Here is a 19,342-nt window from a genome sequence, read left to right as displayed (position 1 = left end):
TTGTTGACCTTGTCACTTTTCAGTTTTGGACATTTCAAAGGGAGAATGGAATTAAGATCTCAGCTCTGTTGTTACACCACAATAGTCTACTGACAGGATAGCAGAACAGTTCACCCATTCCAATGATCTTTTGGTTTTATGGAGACAACTGGACTGTTGTTTAAACTAAATGACTAATAAAATAGTTACACAACTAGAATGCTTGGTTTTGCTTTCGGATATAAGCAGATATTGTAGGTCTGATTCCCCTCTTTGGCTTTGTGCAGCTGTGACTCCTGGTTTTCAGATGCTGTACATTCACATAAAGTGTCAAGCTTAGTGATCGAATTAGACACTGGGAGTCCAGCTTCAGACTGAAAATCATTAGGAGCACAGATAGAGGCAAAGCCATGAAGGACTATTCAGGGTAAGGGACGGACAACCCACTGATTGCGTTGGTGAAGAAATCTCATTGCAACCATGGCTGGGAGTCATTTGAAAGAAACACTGCAAAACACTGAGTTAGTGCACAGTACTTGCAAGTAGTGAAGGAGGGCAAGGTCTGAAACACCACTGGAGGGCTTGAGCAGGGTTGGAGTGAAAAAATACAGTGGGGGCAAACATGGCACAGTAGTTGTCACTCTGCAGTCCCAGAAGAGACACAGGCTGCTGTTGGGTGGTGGAAGAAGGAGAAGGTGATGGCAACAACTGTTAAGACCCTGAGGGACAGGGGAAAGGGAATGGAGGAAAGGAAGGAAATTGTACTGTGTGCTAAGCATTTTGCTGCAAGCCTGGTTACCGGAACAGAGTGGGCCAAGTGTTCAAAAAAGTGACAGAAATCAATGTTGTGCAAGGCAATGAAGAAATGCCAGCAATTAAACAATTTTGGTTTTAGTATGATGAGTAAGTTCTCAAGAAATTGGTATAGGAGAAAGGTCAGCTGAGTGGTTAGGTGGTGGGAAAGCCCAAGCCAGGAGACTCCAAATCCCAAAGAAGTATTCTGAGAGTGAGTAAGCCAGCTCACTTTGCTAGTCAAGATACAAGGATGCCAAGCAGGATGAGAAATGGAGGTGGCAAGGCAGAATGGCTGTTGACAAGAGAGAGAAAATCCCACATATTGATTGAAACGGACATTCAGAGGCCAACCTCCTGCTTGGAGCAGGGCCATCAGTAGATAAGGTCAGCCATAGTCCTTTGGAGAATGGAGGTGACAAAGCAAAATAAGTGTATAGCACTTATAAAATAAGTGACAAAGCAAAATAAGAGTAAAGCAGTTCCCTGCTGGGCTGGCAACAGTGTTGAATGCAAGAAAAGTTACAAAGGAGAAGGTTTTAGGCACATAGGTTTTATTTTCCTTCAGTTCTATATTGTTGTTCAGTATTTTCCAATTGCTGCGGAACAGAGATCAGAAAGTACATGTGTTAGCCCCTTTACATGCATGAAAGAAGCACCAGTATCAGGAACACAGAGGATTTTGCAAGTTTATTTCATTACCAGCTGTGCCAGGCTGCAAAGTTGGTGTAAAACTGACAAGAATGTGGGTGAGGTAGCCCTCCTGGGATGATCAGCTTAGAGAGCTGAAACCAATGGAGATGCAGCAGCATTCTGCAGGAAGGAGTTTTTCCTTTTTCTTTCTTCTTACCTTCTGGGCCACCTTCTCCAGTGCTGTGCTGCTTATGCTGGGAAGAGGTTGTTCTCTAATGCACAACTTGCCCTTCAAGTATTGTGGTCATTGTCACTTGGTAATGATCTGGCACTGCCAAGAGGGACATTAACTCTGTCATCTTTGCAATCATGCTTTAAATAGTTGAAGGAGAAAGAGAAGGTGGCTCCCATTTCCATTGACTTTAAAGCCTTGTGAGTGAGTTTGCATGTTGTCATGGCTTTGCTCCTCCTTGGCCTCCCAGGTATGTCTTTCCCATCTTTATTCCTGAGGCACATCAGGAAGTGCTTAAGAGACTTGGCCATGGGGATGTGAAGCCCTTGCACGGGAAGCAAGGCAAGGCAGAGTTGCAGCTGAATGCACTGGGCACCTATGTTATGTTTCACAGCTGAGTCAGACAGAAGGCAGCGCTGTTGAGTTTCCTATGCTTCTTCCCATTTGGGAAGCAGAGCCAGAAGGGACCCTGGAAACAGCTGGTCACATGGAAGAAAACAGAAAGGACTCAGTGACAGTCAGCAGTCTCCTCTCTATCAGTAAAGAAAAGCCCTGCCATCCCAGGAAGACATATTTCTAGTAGGATGCTGGTAACGTCTGCAAGTCCTGTAAGAGACCCAGTCCTTTGCTCTCTGTTCTGAATTCAGAGAGTTAGGAGCATCCCCTGCAAATGTGCATGGCTGATTAGGACATTCTCCTCCTTAGGAGAAAGAGCTGTGATATAAAAAAATGTGTACGGGGCAGGGAGGGGAGTTGCATGTATCTTGCAGAAGGTGCTCAGGGAGTTAGTACTACAGGCTTGATACTCAATTTGATCTTGTCTCAAACCAGAGAAATAAGTGACAAAGCAAAATAAGAGTAAAGCAGTTCCCTGCTGGGCTGGCAACAGTGTTGAATGCATGAAAAGTTACAAAGGAGAAGGTTTTAGGCACATAGGTTTTATTTTCCTTCAGTTCTATATTGTTGTTCAGTATTTTCCAATTGCTGCAGAACAGAGATCAGAAAGTACATGTGTTAGCCCCTTTACATGCATAAAAGAAGCACCAGTATCAGGAACACAGAGGCTTTTGCAAGTTTATTTCATTACCAGCTGTGCCAGGCTGCAAAGTTGGTATAAAACTGACAAGAATGTGGGTGAGGTAGCCCTCCTGGGATGATCAGCTTAGAGAGCTGAAACCAATGGAGATGCAGCAGCATTCTGCAGGAAGGAGTTTTTCCTGTTTCTTTTCTTCTTACCAAAGCAAGTGTGCTGGGAATTACTGGTTTAGATCAACTTAGTCTGGTCTGTATTGTGGCAACTCTGGTTCAGAAAGCGCTGGAAAGATGCATCGATGTTATTCTCTGCACAGTTTCATACTTACAGTGTAGTGATAACCATCTTGGGATTCTTTGGCTAGGAAAATGAGCCAGAGGGTTGAATTCCCAGTTAGGTTCTCTCTTCTAACATTGAGAGATTTGTCAACAGTACAGGAAAATCAAGAGGTAGCATGCAGACTATTGAGATGTTCTTCGCGGTGTGCATTTTGTTCATTATTGTTGTTGCAAGAGGCTGCTTCGCTAGGGGGAAGAGAACCTTCCCAAGAAGAGGATACTCTTGGTCTTGTTGTGCCTGATAAAGAAGAGGAAAGGGTGATCTGCTACAAAAATAATAGCAGCACCAAGACTTCGTGATGCCAGTGCTGCTGAACTGGCAGCTGCTGCCTCTGTGCCTTCTTCATTGACTTCCAGATAACACTTGTGAAAAACTTGTGACAAAACCAGCTCGCCCTTCTCTGACATTCCTGTGAAATCAGCTTGACCTTCAGTGAAGGCATCTTGTATCCCCATCCTGCTCAAAGTAGATTTGAGGTCGTATGTCTCTTCTAATGTGAACCTGGGCAGATAAACCTCGATTTTCGTTTTCTCCATTAATTCCGGCCTGGTCCATGCAGACAAGTTTTCAAAAGTCAATTCTCTTTCTAGCTGCAGTTAGTAAAAAGAGAATCAGAAAATTACAGAGTGTTCAAAAACCTGTGCACTACGTGCTATTTCTTCTCTTTCCTTAAATGCAGAACTTTTCAAGCTCTTATAAGAGTACAAAAAAAAACAGTACTGAAAGACCAATGTGGAGATCCACAGTAGGTAAACGCAGTGCTTGAACTGTTCTCAGTCACTGTCAGGGAATATACTAGGGTTAAATAGTTGTAGAACAAAAACATTAGTGGCAGGTAACAATAGTCTGGTTGATTTGCTGTTCACATTCCTGCCTTCCCTACATTTTAGAATTTACGAAAAGAGCTTTTTTCCTACAGAACACCCATTAACATAAATGAGAATTTAATAAGTTATTATCCAAAGGCAGGATCTGTCTCTTTACAGAAGGTGGCAGTGTCCATATGCATTAGCTCTGGACTTCCTGGAGGGTAATGGAAGCTGTCCAATTTTTGGGGTTGGTGGGTTTTTTTTGAATGAAATCCTATCTGTCTGAATCAGTACAGTCAGTGAATCTCAGCAGGGCTGGCTTTCTGTCCTCTTTTTTGTTCAGCTGGAAGAAGAGCCAGTCTTGTAGGGTATGGATTGCCTATTTCCAGGACTGATCAACATTAAGAAGTGCCAGCTGCCAAGAGTCTAGTCTGAGCTCCAAGAGTTTCAAGTTCACAGTGCTGCCCCAAGTTTGGGGTTTGCTTTTCCTTATGCCTGATCAGTACCCTCTTTTCTAGAAACATGACCACAACCTAATCTTTTACCTCACACATGCATAAAATAAGTAAATAATGACACTCTTGTTTTTCCACATGATTTATGTTCTCAGTTGCTTTACCTTTTGTAAGCCGGTGATGTCACTTGGTAGCAGGATAAACATGCTGAGGTCATTATTGACGTATGGAAGCTCAAGAACATCAGTCTGGACTGATTCTGCATAGGTCCAGTTAAATTTATCACTCAGGTACATCATTGGCACTGGTTTAGTTGTATGCTGCAATAAATTAAATGAGATGTTTGCCATCTTCACTGAACAGTAATGGACTGAGTTAAAGTAGCTCTGTGAAAGTTTATTATACTTACTCTACAAGCTGCCCAGTGTGTCTGAGACATCCTTCTGGCTCTAACTGTAGGACACAGGATCTACAGATGACCTCTGGCCTTCTGGAAAGGCACTTGGAGGCTAGGCAGGCTATCTAAGCTGTCTCAGATCACACCCATTACAGGAAGCTCTATTCCACTCTGATTTGTCTTATGGTTAAAAATGAAAATGTAAATAACTAACCCATATAGTTTTGTTCACCTCTTTGTTTTCCCTACTGTCAGAGAATGGAAGCTTGTCTGAAGTCAGCTTCTGACAATTTTACTTGTGGCTCAGGTGCTAGTATGTGTGTGCAGTCTTTGTGCTAAAGATGTGGTGAAGAAAATATACTGTATGAATTAAATGAAATAACTTTCATGATGGATTTCATGTGGATTTAAAGACTGACAGGAATTTCCCTCCCTCACCTATTTCAGTTTTTCCACCTGCCAGATACAGGTCAGTGTCTTGCCTTACCGTGTTTACTCTGAAAGGCCTTTGCCTGGTAGCTTCAGCTTTGAATTTTGTTGCCCAGTTTCCTTTGAAGTAGAGCGCATTTGTCAGGACTAGTCTGGTGAGTGAATCTATGGATCCAGGAGGCAGCAGATTTTTGATTTTACCTAGAGAAAACAGAAGGACATTTACACATTTGTACAGTTTTACTGTTTCAGAGTAAGTGTTGGCACAATTTCTGCAGATATAAGCCAGGGAAATGTTAAGTGCTAATAGAGCATGCTTCTAGCTTGAGATTATTCTCAAATAAATGATTGCTGGGATAACCTTGATTTACAAGGAAGAGTAAACCACATTCCTCACATGTTCTGATGGAAGAGACTAATTTTAACAAGGGCTTGTCAGTGGATGACAGATTTAGGAAAGCTGATCTGATTTACCTTTCTGAGGTTAATTGTTTACCTGCCTTGGGCCCCTTGGCTACAGAGACTTTGTTCAATGCTGAAATGACTTCTTTTTGAATTGGGAGAGGAGAAACAGGAGCTTACCTTCAGTCTGGTGTTCAACCCTGGAATTAATTTCTCTTCTGGTTTCATCTGCTGCTCCCACAAAGTCAACTGATTGTGGCTCTGCATTGTAGTATTTCTTGGCTAACTGTAAGTATTCCTGCAGTGCAAAAGAGACAGCTGTCTTATGTTTGTTGCTGGCCAATATGAATGCTAATTAATAACTACACCCAAATCAAGAGAAAACATGATAAAAATTACATAGGCTACAAGCACAGAATTTTGTCAAAGGAACAAAATATTTTTTGGAAATACTTGATTTTAGTGTTTGCACTTAACCCCATCTGCAAACTATCCTGAAATTAGACACACATCCCATAAAATTAAAATTTTAGCATCCAAAGTCTCAGGAAGAGTCTTGTAGAAAATATTTATGTGAACAATATGATTTGCAGATGTAATAGAAAGATTTAAAAACATATAGTTTATGGTATGTTGTCATAGATAAATTATAAAGGTTAAATGGCACTACATAACCTGAATAAATGGCCTACGTACCTTACTGAAAGGCAGTGTTTTTTCTCCATATAACTGGTTAACACTTTTAAGCAGATAATTTTTAGTGGGTTGGTTGATTGCAAAGTTGAGTGCTTTAAACCCAGTATGGATATCATCCGTTTTGCCAGTTTCTGTCTTGGAGAAAAGGAAAAAAAAAGTTACTCATCTGTAGTGTAAAAGAGTTCAAAATTTCTATTTTCTTCTTTCATGCAGCTCCATGTAAAGTATTTCTGTTGAGGTAGTCTTTTACCTGTGTTGCAACACAAGAGGTGTTCTAAACCAGACAGCTATTAAAAGAATCATTTGAAAGTATTAAAAGTTGTAGACATGGTATAGACTCTGTTAAGTGTCTCAATGCAAGTGGTAAGAGCCTGAACTATGTAAAACATTTAAGGGTTTCTAAGTGGAGATTGTAAAACTACATATATCCAGAGAGACAGAATGTAATTGTTAAACAATGCATGAAGATTTGGCTGTGTGACTCCTTTTATTTATGATAGTTGAGAGTGTTACATGGAAAGTTTGCCCCTAAATTTCTTAATCTTGCTCTTAATATTTTGTAAATTTTTATATGTCGCAGTAATTGCAGTAAATTTGTTATCTTGAAGTAACAGCATTAAATGAATCTGGGCTCAAACTCTCATATGAGCTCAAGCAATTTAAGCTATGAATTAGCAAACTAATAATCTGTGCTGTATTCATCTTGTCTTTGCATCAGAATCAGAGGCATGAAGAGTCATTTAAATTTCTAAATTGTTAGAGCGGGCCCTTTGCCCTACCCACAGCGCTCTGTAATTCTTACAATTCAGACAAGTATTACTCATGAGGAACAATCCCTCTTCTGTTCATGCAGTGCAAATGAGTTGTTGATGTAGCCCCTAAAATAAATCTTCCAGCCATAGGATTTGGCTGTGGAATGCAGATCCAAGTTCCCATTCATCAGAACTAGTGGCCACTAGGGCTTTGTGGGCAGCCTGCGGGGAAATGGCTCACGCTCACAAAGAACAAGGATGACGGGGAAGAGCAGGGAGAAGAGCTTGATGCCACCATGGTTGAATTGTCAATGGGGAAAACCTGACTACACTGACTCAGAGGGATTATGTTTGCTTTTCTGTATTTTTCTGCTGTCCTAAATTATGTATACTTTGGTACAAGATGCCTGCCAGTATGTCAAAGACATCTCTCAGGAATATAATGATTTCCACTTCTCTAAGATTTATTGCAAGGAACTGGTTTAGCTTGGGAGATTTCAATATGTTGATTTGTTAACTAGTCAACTGAAATGGAGACTAATTTCTGAAGCAGTCTATCTACCAAGAATAGATAGCCTAGAAAAGTTAATACTCTGGGTTTTGTTGTCTTGATGCTGCAATCAAATGTGTGGGAGGGCAGCTCTGTTCTTGTGATCAGCTCTCTGAGGCAGGGACCATGCCTGTTCAAAGAACATGCTTTTGCTAAATAGCTAGCTATTCAACAGTAATAATTTGAGAAAGAAATCTCCCCTCAAAGCTAAAGGAAAAAGATCAAGAGGTGCATTGAAAGAGAATGGTAACATTAAATTTTAAAATTTGCAAATTTGAGGTTAGCTTTTGCAATTCTGTGTAAAAAGGGGAAGCATGTAATAAGTATCGCATTAGATGAAGGTATAGCAGGATGCCATACCAATTAGTTGTGTACACTACATCTGACGCGGGCAATCACAGGCAAATACAAATGTGGAAGGAAAATACAAGCAAGGGAAGATGTGACCATGCCCATAGCTTGATCACTAGATTTGGTGAGATACCTTCTGAAAACAGGCCCATTGATTTGATAGGCGCTCTTCCGATATGGAATAGACTTGCATTTTTATGGTTGTGGTGACATTTCTGGTTTCTTCAGCTTTCTTAAAGTGAAGTACCTATAGTGGAAAAAGCAATAATAAATGTAAGGATAGAAAATTTGCTGGTTCAATAAAATCTTTCAGTGTTGTCATGGGACTAGTAATGAGAGTCAAGCTCAGATTTTATTCTTGTGTCCAGTCCTGCCAGTATACAAAATGACATGAGCACACTAAACTGAGGGTTGCAGGGCAAAATTCTCATGTAACTAGCCTTTCTAGAGGAATCTGCATGCTTTATTCATGCCCCAGGCTGACCAGTTAATAGCTGGGAAGAGATAATTATCTCCAGATGGAGATATTCAAAGCAGAAGTCTGAACTACTGCTATGTGTCAGAAAGCATGAAAACAGTGGAGGTAATTTCATGCCTTAAATCCCTTGCTCCAGGCATTTCCATCTTACCCAGGCTACAAAGGGGTGCGCCCAATCCTGGTAGATTTTTCAGAAGAGCTATTACTTTTTTTTCTGTTTTCCCTTCTTCCTAGCACATGGTCACTCCTTTCTTTGCTGGCTCTCTTTTGTCCTGTAAATCAGGAGTTAGATCACTCCCTTAGCAGGTAGGACAACTTCGTCCACCTTAGCAGATGCAAACTCACAAGCATCACTTTGTAGGACAGGAGCTAGGTAACTGAGCACTGGGGTGTTCTCATTGCTGCCTCCTGAAGCTCTGAGCTTTGCACAAATACAACTTAGGGACTTCAATAAGTGATTTTGCCTGTAAAATACATACCCCAAAGAAAGGGTTGTAATCTCACCGTGTCTCTTCTCTGATCTTGTGGATGCGGATTTATGTTTAGCAAAGTTCAAAACTTACAATAACTATAGGGGAGGGTCTTTTTGTGGGGGGTCATTTCCAAAGAGATGAGACACAAGGTGGGAATTGTCTGTGGCAGAGTAGAAGGAGAGTCCAGGTCTCCCACTCCCTGGTGAGGGTCCAAGTTACTGAGCTTTGGGATAAAGATCCCTTTTTTCTGCTGATGGGATTTAAAAGGAGGCAATGTCACCAGTGCCACGCTCTCATTTGTGGGGGCCTGTTTCCAGAGGCTAGAGTACACTGTTTCTTTGACCTGCACAAGTGGAGAACTGGTCTATTCATTGCAGTGCACATCAGGGATGAAATGAGAGCTGGCATGTATGAGTGTGGAGTTTTGATTAGAGTAATTCTGCTTGTGGCTTACCACAGTAAATTTTGTGCGTAGGCGCTCTTACTCCAAGAAATCAACCCTTTCAGACAGCTACCTTTTGAAGCCCAGACTCACCTTTGCCATCTGATCTGCAGTGTTACCTTTGGCTCCCAAATAAACAGTAGCCAGGGCAGATGAAATACTCAAAGGAGAGAACAAAATATTCTTGTCACCATCTTCCTGACACTCATGTTTAAAAAAGTCAAGAGCAAAGCTTGTGTTTGTTTTATTCAAATCTTCCATTGTTCTGAACCTGCACAGAAAGGGAGAAAAGATGCTATTAGCAAACCACTAATTATGACTATGTGTCTGCAAGTTTCTTTTCAGTTTTTGAAGTTTCTTGGGTGATTTAAAGGCTTTCTAAAAGTATTTATCTGTATGAAGAATGAGGAGGATTAACTATTAAAAAGTCATATAAGGTTTAGTGTGTCCTGTTTCACTGATGACACTAGTTACCATTTAGGTTAGGGAAAAAGCAGACACCAACGTTGTTTTGTATTTGTTCACCAGGACTTCTACTGAACTGTCCTTTACAGCATCTTGGAGTGACAGTTGATAGTTACTTACCAGTGCCTGGGCTAGGCAATACTGAGAGACTGTCTCTTACGGCAACTTTTATGCTTCAATTTCTGCAAGAGGCTTTTGATGCTCATAACTGTAGTGAACAAATACTCTAGTAACAGAAACAATCAAACTATTCCTTTAGGACAGGACAGAATGCTCTTTCCAATGCTTGGGCAAGCATTGCTTCAACTGTTGGATGCTAAGCATCCTGAATTCCCTTTTTGACTTTCAAAAATGTCCTGAAACTGTGTCTTACTGCGCTACTACAGCTCCTAGCTTTCCTGTTCTTCTGCAGGACAAGATTTCCATATTCAGTTGACCCCAAATGCTGCCATTTGTCATTTACATCACAGGTTTAGCTGAGAGCTCTAGGCAGGGACTGGGACCTATTCTGATTTGTATAGGGTGGCCTTGGAGTAAAGGCAGTTTTTGTCCTAGTAGCTTGCAAACCAGGAGCTGATCTGATGTTCATGAGAACTAAAGAGCACAAAAACAAATTAGCTGACTTAAGCAAACACAGTGGCTCTTTCTCTGCTATATCTATGCTAGCCAGTGAGCTTCAGACTCATAGAACTCTATACAATAAATTTATCTACCTGTATATTTTTAAGACTTTCACCTTCTAGACCATGCCTGTGCCATCTTACAAAACTACTTCTCCAAGCATTTGTTGTTTCCAATTCAGATCCCTACTGCCTTTTTTTCTATGCATCTGTCAACAAAGCAACATCATCCAAGAGTATATGAAATGAATAATCTCTAGAAATCATTACAGTACCTTGTTTTGTGCAGGGAGGAAGAGTGCTGCTCTGGGTGTCTCCAAGGTTTCTGCAGTTCACATGAAAGGTAGGGTGAATTTATAGTGTGTCTGGCCAGTTCTGCAAAGGTGGTTATGACTCATGAATGTGCAACTTGTTATGCCCTAAAGGCCACATCCCTGTGGAAGAACTGAATCATCTCAGAGTAGGATGTGAAGTGATGGTAAGAGTGATACCATACAAAAACCTTACAAAACTGACAGCAGTATTGCTATAAACACTTTTGTAGCAACCAGCTAGTAGCAACTTGAACCCACGCTACTTTAAACAACCCTTCTTTTGTGGTTTGAAGGGTTTAAAAAAAAAAGGCAGTTACTGACCTACTTCTTTTATGATTTATCTAAAAAAAATTATTTCTGTGGAACAAACAGACAGAGAAAAGACAGTGACTTCTTATATGTGGGTTTTTCTATTGTCCATTCCATACTGAGAAAGTATTTGTCATTCCTGGTGGGTTTCTGGTTTAGAAAAAATGGGTTTTGCTTATCTTGGAGCATTCTAATACTGTGCAACCAGGGAAATGTTGTCACTGTGAGATAGTGAATGTTGAGAAACAGGCACCAGACTGTTGCTTTTGATATGAGTGAACATCACTAGGACCTGGTGTGGGTTTTAGATTAGACTTCATTTTTCTTCCATTTCTGTTTCCCTACTCTAGTCTGAAAGCTGCTGTTTGACCAATGTAGCACCGCAGAGTTCTATTCCTTATTTTTCCAGTCATTCTGTCAAATCCTCTCTTTCTTCTTGTCTTGGCTACTGAAATACCTCCTTCTCCTTTCAGTTATGCTGTCCCTTCCTCTATGGTCTTTTTTGTAGCTGTCTGTCCCTACTCTGACCCCTAATTGAAAGATTTCTGTGTAATCCTTGCCCTGTATTTCATTCTTTAACTCTCTGCACTGTTGATAATACCACCTTGGAAACCTGGCTAGGAGCTCTTTGGTTCTCTAGGGCTGCCTCCTTGACACTGAGCAAGACTCACTCACAAGGTCTATCTCCCTGGCATAACCTGCCTTCTGAGACCTTTCTTCTGACCTGCTGTCTATGAGCATACATTTAACATGGACTTGTAGGTCAGTGGCCTGCACGGAGGACTCTGTAATGAGGAACAAGCCATGGGAGTCCCTGCAAGATTTGGTGTAGGGCATAGGAGGGTGCAGCTGCAAAGGGACCCTTGCCAGTGGTGAGCCTTATGCATCAATATAATTTGGGAACCAAAATGACTTTTAATCAGATGGTGTTTTCCTGCCCCTCAGGTCTTTTGAAACTGTTGCTACACAAAACCAGCATGTTTCAGTGTGAGCTGTAATTAGATGCATGTTATGTTTTCCTGAGAACAGCGTAGTGTAGGAGAGGTGTTCACTGCAAAATTAATTGCTTCCATTGCACATGGGAAAGTTGTAATCTGTTTACATTGGCCTTAAGTGATTTCCAAAGCCTAAATGATTTGAGTAATCTTTGCAAATTTAGCCATGTTGTTGAACAAGTGATTGGTATGCTGGATAGACTTCATCCCTTAGAGCAATTGCTGTGGATTTTCTGGTTTTAAAACAGGGGTGAATTTAATTTGCTAACTTGTAATAGTGCTTGCTGCTTTAGAAGAAGTGGCTGAGGTGTTCTGTTTATGCAGAAATGCTGGCTTACACTGAACAAAGCTTGTGCCTTTCTGCAAGGTTTTAAAGCTGCCTTTTTAAAGCACCTCTTGTTTGGCATGGATGGTCATTAGCAAAAGAAAAAAAAAAAAGAAAAGCATACCGAGTAACTAAAATTATACTCGTCTCAAAGGAGAACATATGTTAAATGAACGTGATGGATTAATAGCGTTTTCCAATATCCTTTTAAACTGGCACCACCAGAGGACACGGCCCAATGGGTGGTGCCGCTGCTGACTCAGTAGCAGCGGTGCTCTCACCCCCACTCTGTACTACGTCAACACAGCAGCACACTGGAAGACTTATATTTGTATTAATAGTATCCTTCCTGTGGGAAGTGATCCTGTGGGCTCTTTCACTGCGGGCAGTCATGTTTCCATTTGGTCAGGACAAATATTGGCAGGACATCAGTGCCCAGTGACCTGGCCAGATCCCAGCTATATAAATGCATTTTTTTTTTCCTCCGGTTTCAATGTAACTTAGCACAAGTCGTTGTGACTTTCCTGCGCAGTGTGTTGCTCTTTTCATTAGCACCTGGGTCCAGGAGTAGGTGAAATGCTTGGTGTCTAAACAGAACACTATAAAGTTCTCTATAAAGGCTCTTGAGGGTCTTGAGAGAAAGACTTTCTGTCACAGAAAAATGACACCTTCTGCCTTCACACAGTATTTAGGATACAACTTTCTGTGGCTGGTTTTCATGTTCAGTGGTAGATTTTTTCAGCTATCAACTAACTCTGTACTGCTCTTGGAAATATGGTTTAATTCAAAACTAATGTGTTCTATATTTCATGTAGATCAAAAGAAAAAGTGATGTTTGAAGGAAAGCTGTTCAGTTTCTCTGATATCTCCAAATACTTTTTTACTAGTATAAACACTGTTTATTTACTTGGGAGGGAATAATTTCTGGTTCAGCCAGCAGAGCACTCTATTCAAGTCTTTGGCTCAGGCACAGCAGGCCAGCAGATTTTAAACATGAACGGATTACAAATGTCCCCAAACCTTTAAAAGGACTTCAGGAGATACAAGAAGCATGGGGAGGAGAAGGGATTTGAAATCTGAGAGTATTTTAATCCCTTTGGAGGTCTGATACATTTTTTTTAAAATCTCTGTGATTTAAAATTAAAAACTAAGTAGGACAAGGGCACAGAAACTGAAAAACTAGTAAGGGTGTTGAGTGACTAGATAGATTAATTTTTCTGTGCTAAGGAGGACTCTGTTCCAGGTGATGCCTCAGTTATAGTGTAATTGAGAGCACAGCATAAGCTTTTCCTAACTTTGTCAACTACAAAAACCCAGTAATTTATATGCATCACCTAGGCTGGTTATAACAGACTTTGGTTTGTGCTATAACAGATTTTTATATTGGATAAGTCTTTGTCATCCTGAAATTTCAAATAATTTTTAAGTTCAAGAGAGATTAGTTCTTTGGGTATTTTTCTTCCCTTTAAATCTTTGGTTAGGAATACACGTGTCTTTATTTTGAAACAGAATAGATAGCTATCTTTTGTGCACCTCCTACGAGTAAGTTTGCAAGCCTTCCCTTGCCAAGCAATCCTTGCTGACATACTCTTAACAAAATTTAAAACGTTATGAGTTGCCAGAGGGTGTGGTGAGGTTCCTGTATAAATATTAGAGGCATTTTGCTCCACGCCTGCAGAAAGCAAAGGTGTGGTGAATTTTGACAGTACTGGCACAATCCATCATGCTTTACTATTACTTCTACATACTTTGGCTTTGACACTGTAATTAATAAAGGTAGTGTTTGTCCTGAGAAATTCAGCTGTGGTAAGAAGCGCAACACTTCTGAGAAAGGACTGATCTCTGTATCTGAAAAGAGATGGTTGATCTGTTAATGAATATGCACACTGTTTTCACATATGCAAGGGTGCAGTTTTCCTTTGAATGACTCAGGTGATGAGCATTTTTAGAATATCCCAGGTATCATTTAACATCAAAAATATCAAGGGTGGCCTGAATTTCCCAACCATCATGATACACAGTACTGTGTTATAAGTAATGACGTATGTGTGGCTTGTATGCACTTTAGTCAAAATTTGTCATTTTTCAGCAAAAATTTCTCAAAAGGTGCAGCTGTACGTCAACTGCACAACTACTGAATCAGAAAGCTGATCCCTGCTTTGTGTTAATGGGAGTTTCCCAGGCTGCAGTGCTATAGTGCAAGATGTGTCATGTTGTAAGATGAAGACTGTGAATATCAAGTTGATGTTTCTTCAAAACACATTTCTAAATGAGAGTGGATCCTAAACAGGGTCCTTGTGCTGATGAGCAAAATCAGGGTATAGAGGAAGGGCTCTCTTTTAAGAAACCCATTTAAACATTTGCTATTTTTTCATACGGCTCAACTGCAAATATTCTTGCCTGGTGGAATGACTAGGGGTTTCATAAGACAGTTGATATTTTAAGAAGTTTCATAAGGAGAATTTCCCTGATCCTCACTTGCAGAAGTGTACTGGAAATCTTAAATATTAACTGATCTGCTTGGCACCTGCTGGCCCTTCATAGTTTCACACTTTTTAGGCTGCCCTTGGGACTGATCTGAACTACTTGGTTAAGTGCATCGGCAAAGCCTGGAGCGTAAACCCCAAAAAGTGGTCTTGGAATGGAATTTCCTCCTCAGACTGACTGAGCTGGATTGTCATTAATATCATTTGAACGTGTCTTACCAATGCCTTTTCCATTGCAAGATTCTTCTATCTGTCTTTCCATCTGTCATGTTCTCTGCCTGTTGCTCAAAGGAGCTCAGTCTATTAAGGCTCAACATCATTTTACCTGGTTCAAGTTAACAAGCTTTTCATATCAATGACCAAGTAAAAATTAATGATGTGATACATGACAAGAAAGACAAGATGGTCTCCTGCTCCTTTCTTGTCTCGAGCAAAATGAAAAGGAAAGTTTTGATTTTGTTTTTTTTTTGTTTTGTTCCTCAAGCTTTTGTGGGAGATGCAAAAGTCTGAACTTGAAGGGTATTTCACTGAGGACCATCTCTTAAAATATCCCAGTGATCATCTGCTCTTCTTTACCAAACATTTCCAAGCTCTTTGGAGCTGCCCTTTCCAGTTGTCATTCAGCTTCATGTAGATCTTCACAGGTCCATTATCTTCTGCAGTGGTATTTGTGGCTCTTTTAGCTCTTCCAAAGCTAAAAGCAGAACTCTCTTTGTGTAGTTTAAAACTAGTGCAATTGTCCGTTTCAGCTGCTTTAGACTTTTCTTTCTTCTTCATCTGTTTCCATTTTCTAGAGCTTTGGCTTCATCTTCTGAGTCTTTCTTAATATCTCTTGCTTCTGTGGTTGCTAATTCCTTGTCTGGGAACACAGACAGACCAAGCTGTAAAGCAAGACTAATTTGAATTCAGTGTTACAGAGGCAACATCAGACTAAGGAAAGTTAGCAGAGTACATGTAAGGAGAGGCAGAGCCCTTTCTCTCTGTGGCTGGAGGAATGGGCCCTCAGCCCACCTCCTGCAGGTGCAGCTGAGATGCAGCTTGGACTCTGTAGTTGATGTAGCATTATTGCATGGCAGATGATCCCTCTAGACAACAGGAGTGGCAATGCTGTCCTCCCACATTCTTCCTTAGTCCCAAACCTTCCTCTCCTTGATGTTTCTCCTCTTAGAAAAAAGGCTTTACCCTAGCCCTGTCCTCTTCCTTCACTGTCCCAAGAAGTAGATAGAAATTGCCGAAGGGCAAGGAGGATAAAGGAGGACATGGTGAGGGTGGGGATAGTCAGTGCCTTGAGGAAAGGATTACTGGATAGCATGAACCATGCCCAAGGGAAAAAGAGACAGAATGAAAGAGAAAAGTGGGAAGAGGAAAGAGAAACTGCTCTCACACACAGCCCTGTGAAGTTTAATGATTTCTCCTCCACCTCCTTTGTTCACCTTTAATTCCTGTATCTCTGCCTTCCTTACAGGAATGCATCTGACACTTTACTATTCTCCCTCTCCATATTGACCTCTTATCAGAGCCCCAACACTGGAATGTTGCCTGTGTGACTAAGAAGTCAGCCTTTCCCTGTAAGGATATGCTCTCCTCCAAGATCCTGTTCCTGGTGTCTGTAAGGTGCCGCTAATAGGAGTTCATCATCTGCCTGTGTTGATTTTAGACTGTGGGTTGCTATTGCAAACATTTAGAAAAAGTAGGAAAGTGCTGTATAGGGTGAAGAAATAAAAGCTCAAAATTAGTTTGGAATCTTTTTTTCCTGGGAGTAGCATGCAATTGTGTTTCCTCATGTCACCGCACAGTTAGACCATATGGTGTGAAAATCTTTATCTTGTGATGTTTAAGAGTATAACAGTGAGGAAAGGGAGACCAGTAAAATGATAACCCATTGATATCCACATATAATAACATGGAGACAAAGTATAAGTTATGCTATTAGGGCTAAAAATGTGTAGCATGAAGCTATGTATTGTCTCACTTCTGCTTCTAAGCTTTGTTAACCATCCTAGGAATTTGCTGTTCACAGAGTGACTAAGCAGTGCTTAGGATTTACAGAGATATTCTGTAGAGTGTGGTTCCATGAGGGTTAAAAGTGAGGAAAGACAATGAGAGCTTTGTGGACTAACCATGGGAGAAACAAAATGAAGGAACTGGCGAGGCTCATGTGGCCAACTCTATTTGATGAGAGAAAGTTAAGCTGGCTAGATGGCTTACACTACTTCTATATAGTGAGATTTGGATTTATGTTGAAAATGAAACCAAACAGAACATTATGGATTCTCCAACCTTAAAGACATGCAACACTTGACTGGGAAGGGTCCTGAGCAACCTGATATATCTTTAAAGTTAGGACCGGATGACTGTCAGCTGCCCGTTCCAACCCAGGTTACTCTCTAGCTTTGTGAACTTCAGGAGACCAATTTTTGCAAATGACTTTGTTCAACTGAGCAATATTATTTACATTCTTACATATTTGAAAAATCAGGACTAGAATAAACAGTAGGGCTGCAGGGTCAATTTCTGTCATCTTTATGGAAATTCATTGTGTGAATTAGCTTCCCATTTAAGACTGCAGGCAAGCAAACAAGTGTTTGTATCTGCACAACTCACTGATCCTTTGAATTAATTTTATCTCTTTGCATGTGTGAAATTACAAATATATATGGGGTGTGGTGGTAGAGCAGTGAAAATCTCTTATGACAAGTTCCAAAATGGCTTCAAAGTTTTCAGTGTCTGAAAACAGGACTGAGAATGGATGTGTTGTGGTTTTTTCATTTATGTACTCAAGATGGACTGGCTGCACAGCTGGTTAAAGAAGTGACTACTAAGGACAAGAATACGACTGCTCGTGGTTGTGCTGGCAGGAGTAAGTCAGCAGAAATTAGGAGGCAGCAATAATTGTATCTTTCTTCATACAAGAGCATATGTACTTTCTTGCATCTTCTGTTTATGAAGGTCCCTTCCAACCTAGACAATTCTATGATTCTATGATTCTAAGTATGTTTTAATTGATAAGAGAGACAACAACCTAGAAATAGTGCAGTTTTAGAACAAACAATCTGAAAATTAAATGTTGTGATGATTTTACGTGACCTTTTCCTTGAATAGATCAACAGAAACTCCAGAACAATAGTAAACGCATTGCTAGCTCTCTTGCAATAAATTTCCCCATTTGTTATCTGCTGACCAGCAATCGACTAAGATACAGGAAAGTGAAGGAAAATATTTGAACTATTTATATGCCAGTGAAGGTGGTGCCGTGTTATCTTCCTTCTTTTGCAAGATCATGTTTGCTACCAGCAAGTTATGCCTCCTAGGTCCTGCCAAAGTATGTGTTATCTTGGGAGAAGGCGAGGAGAGCCAAAACAGGTAGAACAGGCAAAATACTGTGGTGGAAGTGAAAAAACATTCCACCACAGACCACGCAGCAGTGGTGCCATGCTGTGCATACAGGAGTCAGGACAGAGCTTAGCTGTCTTGCAGTAACGTCACCCCCCAAGACCTTTCTCTTTCACTCTTCTGATACTTCTCTGTGGCAGTTCCTCACAGGTCTGTTTCCTCTCTTGTTTCAGTGACAAAGGGAATAATCATTCCAGAGAGAAACAATGATTTGCCATAGACATTGCTTCTCTTAGCATGATGATACTTTCAGTTACAAAATAATAGCCTATAAAGCTTTACAAACACACCACAAAGACAACTAGAAAACTCCTTCCCATTCCCCATTCCCTGCGGCAGTTCTCTGCGGCAGTGTTGTGTCTCAGGGGGATGTAGATTCTGCATGTATCCAGCTGCCTTCCAAGCTGCTTATCAACTCCTGTTTCAGAGACTCTGCATGAATCATGGCTTGTGCTGAAACTGTTAGATCTGACTAGTGTGAGTTGCATGCATGAGGAATTATGAGTCATGCTGGTCCCGTCCTCACCGAAAATTGGTCACAATATTGTACCTTAGCCCAGAATTAGGACAGACTCTCATTCCTCATCTCTCTGTAATCAATGAACCAACTCTAACAGAAGAGTCATAGAGTATCTCAGGTGGGAAGGGACCCATAAGGATCATGGAGTCCAACTTCCTGCTCCTCACAGGACTACCTGAAACTAAACCATTTAACTAAGAGCATCATCCAGACGTTCCTTGAACTCTGACAGAATTGGTGCTGTCCCCACTTTCCTGGGGAGCCTGTTCCAGTGAGTGACCACCCTTTCAGTGGAGAACTTTTTCCTAATGTCCAATCTGAACTTCCCCTGATGCAGCTTCATTCCATTTCCTTGTGTCCTATTGCTGGCCACCAGAGAGAGGATATCAGCACCTGCCCTCTGCTGTCCCCCTTGAGGAAGTTGTAGACTGTGATGAGATGACCCCTCAGCCTTCTCTTCTCCAGAGGGACCTCAGCCACTCCTTCTAAGTCTTGTCCTCCAGAGCTTTCACCACCTTGGTTGCCCTCCTCTGGACACACTCTAGTAGTCTGATGTCCTTCTTATATTGAAGTGCCCAAAACTGCACACAGTATTCGAGGTGGGGTCACACCAGTGCAGTGTAGAGTGGAAGCATCGCCTCCTTCGACCAGCTGGTGATGCTGTGTTTGATGC

At 41.0% G+C, this 19,342-nt stretch overlaps 1 protein-coding gene across 1 annotated transcript; it reads right to left on the bottom strand.

The window, feature by feature from the left end:
• Nucleotides 1-2,797: 2,797 nt before the first annotated feature.
• LOC106887526 (leukocyte elastase inhibitor-like) lies at nucleotides 2,798-10,705 on the bottom strand. The gene is made up of 8 exons (XM_014941112.1): nucleotides 10,603-10,705; nucleotides 9,336-9,513; nucleotides 7,983-8,096; nucleotides 6,197-6,331; nucleotides 5,681-5,798; nucleotides 5,157-5,299; nucleotides 4,437-4,592; nucleotides 2,798-3,598 (listed from the first exon to the last, which is right to left on the bottom strand). Exons 2-8 carry the CDS (start codon nucleotides 9,501-9,503, stop codon nucleotides 3,194-3,196), a joined length of 1,239 nt encoding a protein of 412 aa, XP_014796598.1. The 5' UTR covers nucleotides 9,504-9,513; nucleotides 10,603-10,705; the 3' UTR covers nucleotides 2,798-3,193.
• Between the last annotated feature and the right edge of the window lie 8,637 nt (nucleotides 10,706-19,342).

This window comes from Calidris pugnax, unplaced genomic scaffold (assembly GCF_001431845.1).
Source record: "Calidris pugnax isolate Ruff unplaced genomic scaffold, ASM143184v1 scaffold8, whole genome shotgun sequence".
Classification (NCBI taxonomy): domain Eukaryota; kingdom Metazoa; phylum Chordata; class Aves; order Charadriiformes; family Scolopacidae; genus Calidris; species Calidris pugnax.
This window is presented reverse-complemented; position numbering and strand designations above follow the sequence as displayed.